General features: G+C 40.5%; 2 protein-coding genes across 2 annotated transcripts in view; both read right to left on the reverse strand.

Moving 5' to 3' along the window:
* The window catches only part of rimbp2a (RIMS binding protein 2a), a 66,776-nt gene extending 57,288 nt beyond the window's left edge, over positions 1-9,488 (reverse strand). Inside the window, exons 1-2 of the mRNA XM_032540325.1 lie at positions 9,008-9,488; positions 7,774-7,917 (exon numbers count right to left, since the gene is read on the reverse strand). Of these exons, the coding sequence (XP_032396216.1) occupies positions 7,774-7,911 (138 nt within the window). The 5' untranslated portion in view covers positions 7,912-7,917; positions 9,008-9,488. The remainder of the gene's footprint in view (positions 1-7,773; positions 7,918-9,007) is intronic.
* Positions 9,489-11,071: 1,583 nt separating this feature from the next.
* Positions 11,072-16,648, reverse strand: noc4l (nucleolar complex associated 4 homolog). Its single transcript, XM_032540015.1, has 15 exons — positions 16,462-16,648; positions 16,184-16,304; positions 15,782-15,888; positions 14,655-14,762; positions 14,323-14,472; positions 14,107-14,209; positions 13,955-13,989; positions 13,816-13,866; positions 13,593-13,704; positions 13,369-13,429; positions 13,138-13,248; positions 12,632-12,795; positions 12,357-12,439; positions 11,551-11,664; positions 11,072-11,418 (listed from the first exon to the last, which is right to left on the reverse strand). Exons 1-15 carry the CDS (start codon positions 16,612-16,614, stop codon positions 11,299-11,301), a joined length of 1,593 nt encoding a protein of 530 aa, XP_032395906.1. The 5' UTR covers positions 16,615-16,648; the 3' UTR covers positions 11,072-11,298.
* Between the last annotated feature and the right edge of the window lie 611 nt (positions 16,649-17,259).

A 17,259-nucleotide genomic window follows, 5' to 3' on the forward strand; every position in this document is an offset into this window, starting at 1 on the left:
GGCAGACTGTCACATTTAAGAGTTATCCAAAAACTCTCCTCTTTGATAAAGCTTATAGTTAGGGAGTGAGGAGTTGCAGTGTTTGCCTAGACCTGAGGGGGAGGGTGTATAGCTGAAGACACGGCACCCCTTCTCTTCTCTGCTTCTCTTCACAGTCGTAAGATTGAGCTACCAACCTTTATAGAGCTGGATCAGGTTTCCCTTGGGACAGCTCCTAATTATGCTCTTATAGTTTTAGACTGCAGGGGGGCTTCCTTTTGACACACTAAGCTCATCACTCCTTTTGTTTTTGTGCATTTGTGTCCCAGAAATGCTTGTTACTAACTTAGTTTTGGGGAGCTTATTCCCCGGAGCCCTTATGTTTTGTCACACCACAGTTTTCTCTGGATTAGGGTGGCACCTAAACCATGGTTACAGTTGTCGCCGTGGTCCTGCTCCGCACCCTCCTAGGCCATGCAACACCTTGCAGTGCCCTGCTACGTCCTGCTACGCCCTTCATTGCCCTGCTTCGCCCTTCAGTGCCCTGCTACGCCCTTCAGTGCCCTGCTACATCCTGCAGTGCCCTGCTATGCCATGAACTACTGCAACTATTATTTCTAGTCATAGTTTGGTTATCTTTATTGTGACTGTAATTGCCACTGTTCATCACACCCCCAACCAGCACCGTCAGACACCACCTACCAAGAGCCTGGGTCTGTCCGAGGTTTCTCTCTAAAAGGAAGTATTCCTCACCACTCAAGGTTTCTGCCTAAAAGGGAGTTTTTCCCCGCCACTGTCACACAAAATGCTTGCTCTTGGGGGGAATTACTGGAATTGCTGGGTCTTTGTTAACTATAGAGTGTGGTCTAGACCTACTCTATCTGTAATGTGTCTTGAGAAATCGCTTATGATTTTATACTAGAAATAAAATTGAATCATAAATATTATAAATAAGGCAAAAAGGGGCACTTGATTAATAAAAGTTATGAAAGAGGACATAGGGCTACTGTCAATCTTGCTTACAGTGATATACTCAGGCTATAGTTCCATCCCGTGGGGTCAGTCACAGGAAAAGGATTACCAGGCTTGAAAATGAAGCGGCTACGGCAACAGGTTTTGAGCCTCAGCAGGATTTGCCAGTCAGTGTTTTCCTCCTTAGAAGTTTTCTTGATGGGCTAGAATGGCCTTTGAAAGTGAATTTTCACTCTGACGCTTGAACCCTCCATGGAAATATACTGCATATCTGTAATAGGCAGGCCGGAAGCTTCTCTTGAGGTCTGGGAATAGTCTTGAATTGCTCAGTTAGATTTCCTTCATGGCAGACATCTATTTGCACTATTTGATGGAACTTTTGAGTTCACAATTGTCTTGTTTTGGAATAGAACTGCTCTGCTGTCTATCTCGTGCTTTTCAAATTTTAAAATAACTTGGAGGCCACCAGACGGGCTGCAGATAGTGGAGAAAGCTGTGCAGCCGTTTAGCTGAGGTAAGGGGGAAACTAATTTAGGATAAGTGCATGTAAACTGTGCCTGTGCCTCCTGAAATTAAACACCCTCCTAGGATGCGAGGATGCCCTTTACTCTGTTGTGTATCAGAGGAAAGAACTCTTTACTATGAGTTAATCTAAAAAAAATGATAAGATGCTCCACTACAGAATTTCTACTTTTAGTAATATAAATGTATGAAGTAGAAACATTTTGGAGAGCTACAATCTGAAATCCCAAATAGGGTGTAGACGTCCAATTTTCCTACTGAAAAAGCACACTTAGCCAGCCCAGCCACTCCAATATTACCACATTACCCTAAAGCCTGTTCACTTTTCTCTTTATCTCTGAAATTTAAATTACCCTTTTCCACTTGGAGAATTAAAGAGGTGGAAAAAAAAAATCAGCTTATTGTTCCCTTTTGAATACTTTTTCCTTGTAGTAACGCCTGAATTGCCAACAGATGGTTTCTAATATCAGTTTATATTACTCTGATACATCAATTAGCATGTTAGCAGAGCATTTGGTATCCTGTCAGGCACAAAAAAAAAATCACACATACATAAATAACAACCAGTTCCCCTGAATGCAAGCCAGACTATCATCCTCCACACAAAAAATAAATACAAAAAATCTAAGTTGCAGGCAAGGTGTCAGTTAACACAGCCAGCCAACGCTACAAAAGCCAGTATGATGGAACTGCCAAGCAGACAGAAAGACAGCCAGATACACCTGCTAATACAGCCGACCTGCCAAGCAGACAAGATAGACCCACCAGTGTGATATGGTGGACTTTCCAAGAACAGTGAGATAGATAGACCTGCCAACCAGTACTGTGGGTTTTTCCAAACAGACAGATACATGTAGACTAACACATTCAGTCAGCCTATTTATGAGTGAATTATTAGTCCACACCCATGGGAGAACTGATGTATTGGTCATTTAGACCAGGAAACCGGAATGTGCTCTTGAAAAAAAGTTATTAGTTATTATATAACAAGTTATTACTTTGGTAACCTGACATGTTGCTATTAGAAAATGATAAAAGGAATTATCCCATGGTTATTGCATGTGGTTGATTGGGCTCTGGAGCAGATTAATGGCACTCAATGGTAATGGTACTCAATCAATGCCAGGTTGAGACAACTAATTAAAACGTGATAAGCTCAGTCCTCCAAATCAGTCAGTCAGTCAGTCATGTAGACCAGTGGTTCTCAACCAGAGAGTTGAGACCCCCAAGGTGGTTGCAAGTTTCTGGGGAGTCGCCAGATGGTTGGGTGAAAAAAAAAAAAGTCCTCCAGCTTGTGACCTGAAAATCCTTCTCAGCACGCCATCTTGAAGGACGTCCCAATTCCTAAAGGGAAGGAGGCTCCCTGGAGGTGCAATAATCAAGGATACACCAATGTATGCTCTGTCTTTTTACCCATGGAATGTAAACAAAGAGGCGTGACACAAAGAGACCAAGAGAGGAAAATAAGTTTTCCATGCGCTTTGTCTAGTTTAGTTAGAAGGTCCAAAAAGTTACACCGCTGTGGATGACCATAAGTTATAGAGATATTCTAATACAATTTTATTCTTTCCCTCCTGTTTCCTTATTCCGATGCATAAACCTTCAGTAGATACCAAGTACTGATACAGCGAGTTAAAGCAGTATGAAGCTGTAAACTACAAACCTGGTGTGGATGTGATATGATTGTGATCATTGTTGTATGGCCTGGCTCAGGTTAAACCCTTGGTAAAACATACACATGTACATACAGAGAATGAATGCAATAGAGTATTCTTTCATGATGTAGTTTGAAAGTCAGTCAAGAGAACATTTATAAACTACCTTAAAGTGAAATAGTGTATGACTAAGTAGTCTGAGACTGTGCGAAAGGATACGATACCTTTCTTTAGTAGAGAAAGACTGCACACTAGGCAGGAAGAATGAGATAGAGATGATCACACACCAGTCATCTTAAAACTGTGTTTAATATTAGGTCTTTCACTTCCTTTTCACAGTGGGAAAAAAATAATAATTTAACAAGTGTTTGTCTAAATTTATTACAAATATATCATAAGTTGCTCATATCCAAGCCAAGCACTGTATTAAAAAATGGTGTGTTTCCTCTTTCATGTCTTTTAATCTTATTGGCAAGGGGTCAGTCACAAGTAAAAGATTACTCAAGCTTTGAATGAATATTTTGACTGTAGGTAAGACGGGGCTGAGACAGCTTTTAGGAAAAAACAAACACACATTCTAGCCAAATGGAAACTGACTTCAAAGACCTGCTAGTGGTTGCAAATGAAGGCCATGTGAAAAAGGTTTGAGGGAACGCCTACTTAACAGTACCTGCCCCCTCGGATAAGATTCAGACATACAGCGCACAGAGGAAAAGTCAACTATAATATAAATTTAACCACGTGTTGATCAATAAACCTACTGAATTGGAATAGCTAGGCAACTACTGTTGAAGGTGATGTCTGTATTCCCCAGAATCATATAATGATCTAGTCCATGTCCTTCACATTGGTTCAGTTTGCTAGGTTGATATTTGGATTGTCATCGTTGACTTTTGTCACACAATGTAAGATGTTTTAACCACTTCAGATGTTATATCTTATGCACAATATTATTTTGTCCTTCCAAAGAGAGAAATTGTTTTGGTATTCACCAATCACAACACAAAAGGTCAAAGTCAGTGCACGGCTGACGACAAAATGGGAGTTTAATTTTAGTACACAGGGGCAGCACACTTTACAGGCTGCGATGCAATGAGATGTTCATGGACACATTGCTGGAAAAACAACAACTTCTAAAATCCTACAAAAACAACAATTTGTTCCTATAAAAGCTACATCTGTAGAAGCATATTTCTCACTGGCAAGAAAAAATATAACATTCGGGAAACTTCATTAGTGTGAATTGTTCCAACAGCACCAATGATGGGTACACTGTGAATGGATTATCCATTTAAAACTGATGAACAACTGTAGGCTGGGGTTACTGTTTGTTAAGCAAAGCAGATAATGTGGGTAGCTATTAAGAGGTTACAGCATATAATTATGTAATAGGGGCTTTTTTAGTACCTCATGCCGTGCTATCCTCCACTTTCTGCAATAATGAATAGCTACAGATTTTAATTCGCAATGACACAGAGAAATGCTTTGTGTGTTTCCATTCAATAGTTCACTTAAAAATATATATTTTTTATAGGATTGTATGGCATTTCAGCTTTGTTGGATGATTTATGGTGGAGGAACACAGGAGAATGGATTAGGAAAGCAGCATGGGGTGGCTGGCTTCGAACCAAGGGCATTGTAGTGAGTCAACCGACCCACCAGGGTACCCCAAGGTAATCATATTTTGACTAGGGGTTATTTAAATAGATTGCCATATTGCCATCTGGTGTGTGAGTGAAATACTAGCATCGGTTGTACCTGATGCAGTCAGCCGTGGATGTACAGCTATTGACCTGCCATTAAACAGATTTTCAAAGAAGAGAAAATCTGTCTTTTCAAGCCTATCAGGCTGCTCTTGTCCAGCACAAGTGTTATAAAATGTGTTTCACTTGGAGTGAGATATAGACAGACGGTTATAAATCAAGAGTCAACTACTCATGAGAGTAATAAACCACTACTGTTCACAAACACTTAGTCGCTGCTCCTCATTAAGGGAATACATGTTATCAAGTGTTGTACTAAATCTCTGAGAATCACAGCAGCTACAGCAGCATCAAGGGCATCACTTGTGTGTTTTGAGATTTAAGAAAATCAACAGTATCAAACTGTCTAACAAAAAAAAAAGGGGGGGACTGGGACAGCTGTGCGTACACACATATTTTTTGCTGATACAGGTAATGACTCTGTCCCTACCTTAAAGGCAGTAGTACCACTTTTGTCCCAATATGACTCTCTTCCCTTCCCGTCACATCACACGCTGGCAGTGAAGGCGGAGGTGACGTGTCCTCCTAAATGCTTGTGTATGCCGGTGCGTGAGTGGCTGTGTGGGCAGTTGCAATGAGCGTTTCCGATCTGCTGCTTAATAGCGAGCCTAGAATGTATGTCACCGTAACGATCTGGAAGTCTCACCCTAACAGTGAAAGCAGACAAAAAGAAGCTACAGTAGCTTACACACACACGCTCCCTGAGTCCCAGCCCTTAATGTGTTAATGCTTCCTCTCATGCTCTCTACTCTTTTCTTCAGTTGCGCTTTAAAAATCCCCCCCCTCGCTTCTTCTCCACTCTCTGTCTCACTTGTACGCAGACATGTGCGTGCTGCGTTCAACTGAACAAAAACAACATCACACAAAAAATATGGACATAATGACATGTGGAGCGGCTTTAATTTAAATGGTCTGTGTCAATCTGTGGAGCAGTGACGTGTAAACCATTACATCACAGATGAGCTTTTTACATTTGCCAAGCAGAGCAGATCCTGGTATAGCATCCCTGTCTCCTCTGTATCTTACTTTCAAATAGACACAACACAATAGTTTTCCGTTTTGCTGACGGAAGCAACAATCCATACATCACTTCAGCCCACATTTATACATATACATGATATCTCACTATGTTTCAGGCATTTGTGTTTTCCTTGGTACTTGGAACTTACCTTCTCTAGCATCAAATCAAATCTACACGGTCATGTTCCTCGACAGACCTCAGATATAACCATCCCTTTGCTCTCTTCACCTCCTCTAAATCCCTCAAATTGAATCAGTGAGATGGTTTTAAGTGAGGTTGCATCAGCAGCAGGCATTCAATGTATTCTCTCAATGGGCATCCTCCGTTTAACAGTGGGAAGGAGGGGAGGACAGAGGAGAGAAAGAAAGAGACTAAGTGTGCGTGAGTGAGAAGAGAAAGCAGAGCGTACGCTCTGTTCCACTCTGTTGCCTAGCAACCACTGCTCACTGTCTGTTCCCATCCTCAATGTAGACGCACTACTCTCTTTGGTTTTTGGCCATGACATGAAGCCCTGCGAGACCAGGGTTCCGGAACAGACGGAAACTGAAGTGGGAAGAAATATGCAACATCCCCTTTAAATATGCAAATAGCTGAAGGCAAGGTGTCATTTAACTACTTAAACAAGATGCTGCCTTTGAAGCATGCCATGGCTTTTGTCTCAACTTGTTGGATTTTTAACACTGAAAAATGTGCTTTCAGAAGTATGCTGTCCTCTTCTGGCCATATGAAATAAAAGTAATAGCAGAAAACTCCAAACACCTGGGATGGTTATTTTGAACACTTTCTTTGCACCTGGTGACATATGCCAAGTGTTTTCCAGGAAGCTAACCAATGACATTTTGTAATAGAAAAACTAAATGGGGATGTATTGTTAAATGTGCATCAATCAACCAAAATAATTTAGAACATTTACATAAAAAAGTTATTAGATATTTCACTTTGAGGCCTGAGTGTTCTCAGTGAGCCATGGCAGTGCTTCTGTCTTTAGTCAGTCAAAGATAGAGACCCTATTACAAACTATCGTGTCAGGCAGTGAATCTGAATCAGGACACAGCATGCAAGTTGACATCAAAGCTCCCACAAACTTCGTTGTTTAGGTATATTTAACAACACAGAAGCAGACAGGTGTGCATTTGTTAGGGTTGGATAAGGTAAAGGATTATTGGAAACAACAGATTTGCAGTCAAAAACACAAAACTATCTACTCTACAAATGGTAAAACAGGAGGAGCTGGATTGAGATCAAATAACTGGTTTCAGAACCAGAGAGTACAAAAACTTTTGTTGCACTTGTTACAGCACGCCCTGAAAAAATGAGGTGCAATTCTCACAACATTAAATTCTTCCTTGTAACGCTTGTAATTAGGTGGCCATTAAATGAAAATGTTTTGTTTTTATATATGCAGGGCTAAATATTTTGTCAAAGTATGACTGTTAAATTAAAACACTACACATCACAATTACTGCCATTGCATAAACCTAGTACTGTGTTGTAAAGAGTGTATTGGATAAGGTGGTTAACAAACTGCATCAGCAACTCCATCATCACGAGTGGAGGAAAGTCGATAACTCTAAAAACATCAGCATCTAATATTACGTCATGTTGATGTTTAATGAAGATCTGTCAGATTAGGTTAAGCAGATGTTCATTTTTTCTAAGGAGAGATCATAAATGTGGTGCTTTATCCCCAGATTCTCCCCTCTCAAGTGGACTTCAATCATGGCTACAAGGTATATAAACTCTTACAGAAAAGATTAGTATTCATGGGCAAATTTCCCCCTCATAAAGTTTGATCACAGTTGTCTTATCACGTAGTAGCAGTAGCAGAAACACAGGCCAACTGTGTTTAGTACCACAGTACCTTGCCCTTGGTGTGCAGGTGGTGATGGTGTAGGTTTTTGGCAGCGATCGTGGCCAGCTGTCTCTGGATCCACTGTAACTCCATATGAGACTGCCTCAGCCGCTCCTCCACGTTAGCACCGGACGTGTGATTCCGCATTTTCACCTGCAAAACCCACACAACCAGAGATTACACAGACTAAAGTCCCCCCGCAAACCTCACACTCTACTCACACCTCCACACAAGGATACAATTACTGTACCACACGCACACAAACAAAACCAAAACAGAAAACTGAATGTGTGCAATATGAACGTACTGTGAGCAGATATGTTAAAGTATTTACTTTACATTCAGCATATCTCATACCATTGCATCTGATCATGTTTTTTTATTTTTCAATGACATTTTTTTTTTCCTTCTGACAATTTTATTTTGGTAGACTGCCACCCAAAACAATGTGCAATTTAATTTATTTCAATGTAGCGAACAAAAATGTGCAACTGCACTTAGAAAATATAAGCACATAAAAAAGAATACTATATCAAGCAAAGAGTTTCCTGGCACTTACTGTACAATTTCTTCATCATTTTTCAATAAAATCACATCACTAGTTTGTTAGTGTACGTATGTAATCAATTCTTGTCAGCAACAATTTCCAATTTAACATTGCTGGGCCCTGCATCAATACATCTACATGCATTTGTAGGTGCTGACTGGTCTGATTGGTAGGTACATCTTTGTTTCCATGGGCGTGTTCAGCGAGAGAGAGAGAGAGGAGAGAGAGAGAGAGAGAGAGAGAGAGAGAGAGAGAGAGAGAGAGTTGTACTCAGTTACATAAGAGAGGATTACTGTATCACAGCAACACAATGACGGGGGGAGGGGGGGCATCAGATTTTATCAGTCAGTGCTAAATCCCCATCTATGTTGTCCTGTTTTGTACCTTTGTGCAAAACACACACACATTAATACACAGTAACTACTATACAGTGACACACGGAAGGTTAAGAAGGTTAATGCTGCTTGTACCTCGGGAGATTTGACATATCACTCTTCTGCTGCACCATCACACAGCAGATTCCAGTCATCTGTGTTCAGACCTTTAGACTAATGCACTTCTTTTGTAATAAACAAAAACTGCACAACAAGATCAAATTTAAATAGTTATACTTAAAAAGTATTGTTTTTTTATACTATCAACAACAAAGTGTCAGCAACTAATGAATATATAAATATGAAGGATTTGTTTCCATACTTGCTTTTTGTCATGAGGTAACGGGAAGAAAAATGTCAAACTAATCAGCTCCCTCTTCCCCTGTCTCTCTTAGAGCATCAGCCAACTGCTCAATCTGCTGCGCCGTGCTGCTGACTCACCTTGGACAGCTTCTATTTCCTCGCCTGGGACTGGAGGAGGAGAAAGACAGACAAAACAACAACAACACCACCACCACATGAAGCTCAAGAGCCCTGTAGATTTATGCAGAAATGTCCCATCCTGCCAATGAACCTGCAGCGGTAAGCATCTCTCTCACAGATTTACCAAGGTAAGAGGCGGGTGCTGTACGTGCATGTGTGCGTCATTATCCAGGCCTGAATGGTGTTTTTCATTAGCAATCTACCTATTAATTATTCTATCAGCCCATTACTATGATTGATTTCATGATAACACTGCTTGTTTTAAGTATGTAATCTCCCTCTGAAGAAGACAGTGTTACTATTATGACACCATGTAGTAATCAGCTTGATTCTGGGCAATTTTAATGTTGCACTAATATCCTACTTAAGCACTAGCCATTCCCAATTAAACAATCGATCATTTTAGATGTAATGGGGAGTAGAGTTCCGTTATGGGGCTGCTGCATCATTTTAAACTAAAGAAGTTCTTCTTACAAAATATTTTCATAAAACCCAGGAGCAGTGCTTCAAGCTGTACCTAAAGCTTACAATGCATGCACTTTGTCTGTAGTGAGTCAGAGAAACACTTACTGCAGTTTGCATAGCTGAAAAAAAGTATATTGTTGGGCTTCAAATTCAGCCTCTGATAAAATCCAACAATATCTAAAAGATATAATGTTGCACATGAAAGACAGTTCATTTTCATAACCATCCTAAAAATATATTTTGGCTAAAATACTGTATATTGTCCCTAATAACTTTGAAAGATTGTTCCCCCTCCAAGTGATGCTCGTCCATTTCCCTCATCCTCTTCCCAGTGATCTTCTGTTCTGCTGGCTTCTCACCTATCTAGTTTTGGCAGAGTCTATAGTGCCATGTGTCTACTTAATCTTTAATAACGATAAGCCCTAAAAACTAAATAAAATACACAAACACTCCAAACCTGCAGCGATGCTGTTTATCCGTATAAGAATGGCTTCAAATGTGTTCTGCGTGTTGGCGTGTCCATTTGTAACTTTGCGTGTTTTGGCCAACCCGGATATGATTTCCTCTTTACAAACAGGAGTCAGTTATGATTCAGAATTTGCTCTCATGGCGTGCTTGTACCCAAGGCTGCATGTTGTGTGGCCATATGGCCCACAGGGAAAGGAACAAGGACTGAAGACGGAGAGAGCATTTAAGGATGACTTCTCTCACCTGTACGCACGACATTTAGGCAGAAACTTGACCTCATGGCGGTGTCGCAACTGTCCAGAGCCTTGACCCCGGAGCACATGCGCGCGCACACGCACGCACACACAAAATGGTCCACCCGCACAGGTGTTGCCACTTTGCCTGATTAGCGTAACAACTTATAAGGCTAACGTTTTGTAACGTTAGCTTTATACGTTGTTAAGCTAACCTGTTAGCAAAAGAGAGCATATTTTACTCATTAAGCAGACAGAAAGACCTTGAAATCCAAGATTTATTCTCCTTTTTAAACCGGTCTCTTCAACTGCTGTGCTTCTGGAGGTTAGCAGGGTTTAGCATGTTTTAAGCTGGAAATGTCTCTGCTGCAGTGAGACAGAATCCACCATAAAAATGCTATTAAACAGTCTACTTAGGACTGTAGAGCTGCAAGGTTTGATGGTAAGTCTGTGTCAAGTTAATAAAAAAATGTGTATCGCTCAATATCACAAATTTTCCACAAGGATTTTTATCATGTGTGCAGCATGGGACACCCTGTAACTTTTGAACATTGATTAAGCAAACACAGTTTGTATAGTACTCAAACTTGTACAATAATTAAAATGGGAGTGAGACCTTCAGCTAAATCAATTCAATTTTATTTATAGTATCAATTCATAACTAGAGTTATTCGTGTTAATGTGTAACCATTTTCATTTACAACCCCCAAAAATGAGCCCAATAGAAACAGATTTATTCACCATGCACTATGGAAAAGGTTTTATTAATGTACAATAGTTACACATCAATTTCCATGGAGAAAAACATAACTTAATATCAAATGCATTTGTTTTTCTTGTTGCTGCTGCAGCTAGTCTGAGTGGTCTGTACACACTTCCTGTTCAGGCCAAACAGCTGTAAACATTCATTAGATGACAGATGAACTGGTCATAAAAATGCATAACACGCTGTGAATGCCTTGTTTTAATCCAGACAGAAGTGTTGTCCTAACACATTAGCCCCTCCTCTTAGTAACTGTGTGGCAGTTTCAAACTCCAGTGGGACACTCTTGGTCTGCGACTGCTTCAGGTCTCTCTCCATCAGCTGGGGATCAGAACAAGGGACACATTACTCATCCTACTTAGATGACTATTAGTATTATTAGAGTTAACTTCCATTTAGTTTCTATGCACTCAAAGACAACATTGTGTAATTCTATGTTTGGATGTGTCAAACCTCATATGTTGTTATCTCCAGAACCTCGTTGATGTCATCCTCTTTTTCTGACAAAGGTGTGTTGATCGACATTGCAGTTTTGGCCACATCTGGATGGTAATGCTTCTGCAGTGTCTAAAGTAAAGGAAAACAAAAGAATTTAAAAGTTTCATTTGAAATAAAGTATGTATCCATTAAGTTATGCCGTTTTTCCATTACATGTTACCCGTTTGACTTGCATCGACTCTACTCGCCTTTTTTGGTTTTCCATTAAAAAAAAGTCCCTGGTACCAGCTAACAGGTACTTTTTTGTTTTTTAGTATTCCCTCCATCGAGGTTCCAAGCGAGCTGAGGCGATACCAAAAGGTGACGCGAAAACCTGCTGACTACTGATTGGTCGGAGAGAATCATCACTAATCACTGCGTCATCATTGCTGGTGACAGATGGGCGTGTCCTGAACAAACCCGCCATTTTAAAAATAGTTTAGCCAGCTGTGTTTTTTTCAAATACAACACGCCGTGTGTGTGTGTGTGGTGTGTGTGTGTGTGTGTGTGTGTGTGTGTGTGTGTGTGTGTGTGTGTGTGTGTGTGTGTGTGTGTGTGTGTGTGTGTGTGTGTGTGTGGTGTGTGTGTGTGTGTGTGTGTGTGTGTGTGTGTGTGTGTGTGTGTGTGTGTGTGTGTGTGTGTGTGTGTGTGTGTGTGTGTGTGTGTTGCTTTAGGTCACAGCAGTTAGACACGCGCCAATAGACGAGGCATAGCTCAGTTTTACACAGTGTCATGGATGATTCATTTGTGAATCCAAAACCATCACATGCTGCTGTACACACCTTAATCTCCCACAAGCTGCTCTCTAAGGCACGGCACTGAGCAGGATCCTCTTCATCCATTAGATATGGGTCCTCCAAAGGCTCTGTAATTATGAGTAGGAACACACATCAACAGATATCCTAAAATGCTTCCCTGCATTGTAGAAGAAGATTGTACATCATAGTAAAATAATCACAAGCTTATTAAATATAATGATTCAGACTGGGAATCTAAAACCCAGACTGACAGTTTTGAGTAGTTATAAATTTCAACCCGGAGAGTGACTGACGCTCACCATCTTCTGTGCTGGGCTTGTGAATAAGGACTCTGCAGGATGGGTGGCGACGGATCAGGTTGTAGATGAAGGGCAGCACTATCAGGAGGGCTGTAGGCGGTGCTGTGAGAGCCAAACGAGCCAGGCGTTTGGCAAATGCAGCCACTAGATACACTGGCAAGTGACTGGAGGAATGCACAAAAGCATGTGATTGATATATGATATGTCATTATCTTGAGTGGTGGGAAGGAAATGATCAGGTTACCAGTTTAAATATCCCTGATACAGTCAGTTTGCATTAGCTAAGCAGTATCACTTGACCTCCATTTAGATTAGTGGGGCTCATCAGGGGCCAATCAAAGGTGTGGTTATAACGGGAAATTTAACCTGTAACTCAGGCAATGCAGGTCAACTGGAAATGGTATTAACTACAACTGCACACCTGTCCAGTGCTCCAAGAGGACAGATGCACACAATGTGGATAAACTGAGGGAAAGAACACTTTAGTGAAGCATGAATGATCTTACCTGGAGCTAAGAAAGAGGTTAGCTAGGTGGAAAAAGCGTGCTCTGTACTTCACATGGAAAACAGAAGGCTCAAGCAGATTATACAATTTCTTGTAGAAATCTGGGTAATCTCTGTAAAAAAAAAAAAAACACACATATTGTCAGCATTTATGCAATTAAAAAACATTTTACTGTAATTAATGTGACTACTAAAAGTGGCCAAATTAAGGATTTTTTTCTTGTAATACTTACAGGTTGTGTTGATGTATGAGGACAAAAAGGCCATTGAGGGCGAGCAGGCTGATAGCACCACCTGTTCAACAAAAACAAAATACCATATTGTGATTACCAGCATCCCCCTATAGAAATAATGCATCCTAGAGACCAGATGTAGAAATGCCACATGTTATTTTAAATTAGTTATTGTCAGCTCACATTAAGTTGTTGGCAGTATTGTCACAACTAAGCCAACTTACCAACTTCATAGGCAGCAGTCAAGAAGTCAATCATCAGTGTGGGTTTACTCATGTGGGGCAAAATGGAGTCATGGAGGATCACCAAGATCTTTTTATACATGTTGCTTGGCAACTTCAACAAAGGAATGAGATGGCACAGTGTCAAATATGTGTAGAATACATTTTGACATTAAAAAAATAAAGCATTTAGGCACAATAGTGCAGTCAAGAGTTTTTATAATACCTTATACTTGAGAAAGCCCAGCCACATCCTCTCAAAGACACGCTTGTGTTCCTGTAATGAAGTACAACATTTAAAATTGCATTCCGGAAATATTTAAAGTTAAGAAATGTGAATGTCTGATTACAAAGATTTTACTTACATTCAGTTTAGCAACTTTCCAGTCATCATGCTTGGCTGGGGGAAAATACATCAGTTTAATGATTTGTGTATGATAATAAAAAAAAAAGAACATTTATGTACTAAACTAACAAAATAGCCTTTTCTCCCCTCAGTTCAAAAAGCAGGTCTCACCTTCCTGTTGGACCATAAAGTTGGTGAGTTGCGACTCCTGGCTTGGTACACTGATGTTGGACATGAGGGTGAACACATTGTTCTGATAGACGGGAACCAATGCCTGATAAGAACAAGACAAGCTAAGAGCATTTAGCAAACCAAGTAATATGTACTAAAGAAATAAACAAGCACAACTACAGCAGATTAACCTAGCACTGACCAGAGTTCTCTTACCCCTTTGTTTTTCTCCATGACTTTGCCAACATTCTCCCGGATAGAGCTCATGACATAATAGCGCACATCCTCCATCTCAAGGAACTCCTGGAATCTGGAGATCAACAGGGAGTTGTCTGTAGTTTGGGACAGCAGTCTTTTCACCACTGCCTGATCATGAAATAATAGAAATATCAGAAGGTGCATGTGCCATCAATGACAAAATCACAATCATAAAACAGTCCATTTCTTGTCTTGGCTAAAAACATGGGGAACTTCTTGAAGTCACAAAAAACAGAACAGATAAAAGAATATTATTTTTTCAAGTAGGTTTACGCGACACAAAGTCTTACCTGGATGAGTTCTCTTGGGAAGCTGTAGTGCTCACTCCAGTCCAAGTCCTCGAGCGGATGCCGTCCTTCTCCTGCAGCAAACTTCATCAGGCAGCACAGGGCACTCTCCTGTATTCAGACAGTTATTGGTTTTTAAAAAACAGACAACCTGGTTTTCTTTCTTAGGTCCCCAAGCGCAGCTTGATGGATAATTACAGGTTTTTTTTGTTTTGCTTTCAAATGTAGACATCAGAAAGATTAGTAAATGACGATGCACTGGCGGATATGATTATGCAATGACAAGATAAAAGCCAATAATTTGCTACATAATACTTGATTCTCTTAATGTCATCTATGATTATTTTCATAGCTTTCAGCAATAACAAAAAAAAAAACAGCTTATAGACAATAGTTAATTTAACAGGGAGAGATGTTATTATCAAAGAAAATGTTGACTCCAGGATATTGGCAGTAATAACAGTGTACCTATTGAAAACCCCATGCACACTACACACCTGCTCTGTCTTAGAGAGGAAGTATTGTAAAAGAACCATTTGGACTGAAGGAACAAAGCTTCCTGCACAGGTCCCATGCAAACTCACTTTGACATGACCCTTCTCTTATGTGTTAGTCTTTAGTAAATGTGCGACTAAAGAAATTAACACAAAGCATGACTTAATACTACAGTATCTGCTCAACCACATTTTTACATTAAGAGTAGCATAGCTCTTTGTCAAGGGTGTGTAAGCAAGCTTCTAGTCATCTACTAGGGTACGGGCGGCCAATATGGGTTTCCTCAGGAGGGTGGCTGGCGTCTTCCTTAGAGATAGGGTGAGAAGCTCAGTCATCCGAGAGGAGCTCGGAGTAGAGCTGCTGCTCCTTTCTCGTTGAAAGGAGCCAGTTGAGGTGGTTCGGGCATCTGGTAAGGATGCCTCCTGGACGCCTCCCTAGGGAGGTGTTCCAGGTACGTCCAACTGGGAAGAGGCCTCAGGGAAGACCCAGGACTAGGTGGAGGGATTATATCTCCAACCTGGCCTGGGAACACCCAAGATCCCCCAGTTGGAGCTGGTTAATGAGGCTCAAGAAAGGGAAGTTTGGGGTTCCCTTCTGGAGCTGCAAGATGGATGGATGGCTTTCAGTCAACTCACCTTGACTCCGTGAAGTTCATGGCTCAAGTGCTCAAGCAGCATCTCCACACAGCTGTTATAACGATGTCGCATGAACATACGATACTTCTCTTCAGCACTATACCCTCCTGAACCAGAAAAGATACAGAGACACACAAAATGATGGTATGATTCGCAACCATGCTCTAGTCTGCTGTACAACAAAGTCAAACCTAGAGGAGGGAAAACGTTAGAAAATCATGGCTGCAGAAATATTTATCAAATGTATAATGCCAATACTTAAATGTCATTTTCAATCCACGTTTAATTCAATATCCCACAAACCTCATGAGCAGTAGGTACAGCCGTGATGCTGGTGTAAAACTTTTTAACATCAATAACTTGGGTTCATTTCTGCATAATGCATTATCAGCCTGTACTCACCACTCAACGCCTCCTCTTCTCCGGGCAGTTTCCCCAAAAACAGCTCTTTCTTCTCCAACAAGGTGCAGAACAATTTGCAGCATGCATTGACAGCATTGACAACATCCTTCTCTTTGGCTGACTGCAAAAGGACACGGAAAGTACAAACATATGGGAAGTATTGCTTTAGTAACCTAGATAAGTGACATCCTGCTTGGTGTCAATAATGCTAACCTTAGCTAACAAGCATGTAACGTTGTCCAGTTAGGGTGCTCTACACGTTAGTTGCATATATTTACCTGAAGGAACTCGAGGATATCAAAAACGTCGTTGGCATTTTTTCTACTTTCAAGTATCCTCTCGACTTTGGTATTTAGGTCAATTTTGGCTGTTTTTATACTTTGTTCTGTTGTTTTTGCCGAACTCACGTTGCGTTTTTTGGCCGGCGCCATGACTGAGTGATGCTACGTTCATGTGTCATTTGCGGAATACGAAAAACATTTCATTTCAACGTCATGGAATATCTTAGAAATCAGTTTGTGTAAAAAATTAAATGACAATATTTCATTTATTTTTACCGTATGATGCTTCACATTTTTCATGGCCGTGAAAGTGTCATTATACATCCATGGCAAATGTGTGCAATTATTGTTGAGATGACTTGTTCTGGTTTACTGGATGTTAAAATGACAGTGAACGCAACACTGGTCCCAACCACTCAATTGCTGTGTCGCCTCCTAGTGACTGGAGGGTGAAGTTCTGGCTTAGGTTGTACCACCTAATCACTGCAAGAGAACAATTTGTCAAAAAATATTTTACACTGAGTTTCTCTCAACTGTACTGAATAACTATATGATACAATTGATTCTGTTTCGTGTATACCACATCTTCACTACTGCAGCTATGACATAATAGCTATAAAGTCCTATGTTGACTTTCCAAGTGCAATACAGGCCAGTACATGGAATGAAAATGAAAGCATTACTTCAAGTTTCTCATTCCATTTTCAGTTGTTTTTTTTAATTAGCTGCATGTTCTAATGTTTGCGTCAGAGGATTTGTAAATGATCTACCAAACACAAAAATAATTTCAACAAA

Source organism: Etheostoma spectabile, chromosome 16 (assembly GCF_008692095.1).
Source record: "Etheostoma spectabile isolate EspeVRDwgs_2016 chromosome 16, UIUC_Espe_1.0, whole genome shotgun sequence".
Lineage (NCBI taxonomy): Eukaryota > Metazoa > Chordata > Actinopteri > Perciformes > Percidae > Etheostoma > Etheostoma spectabile.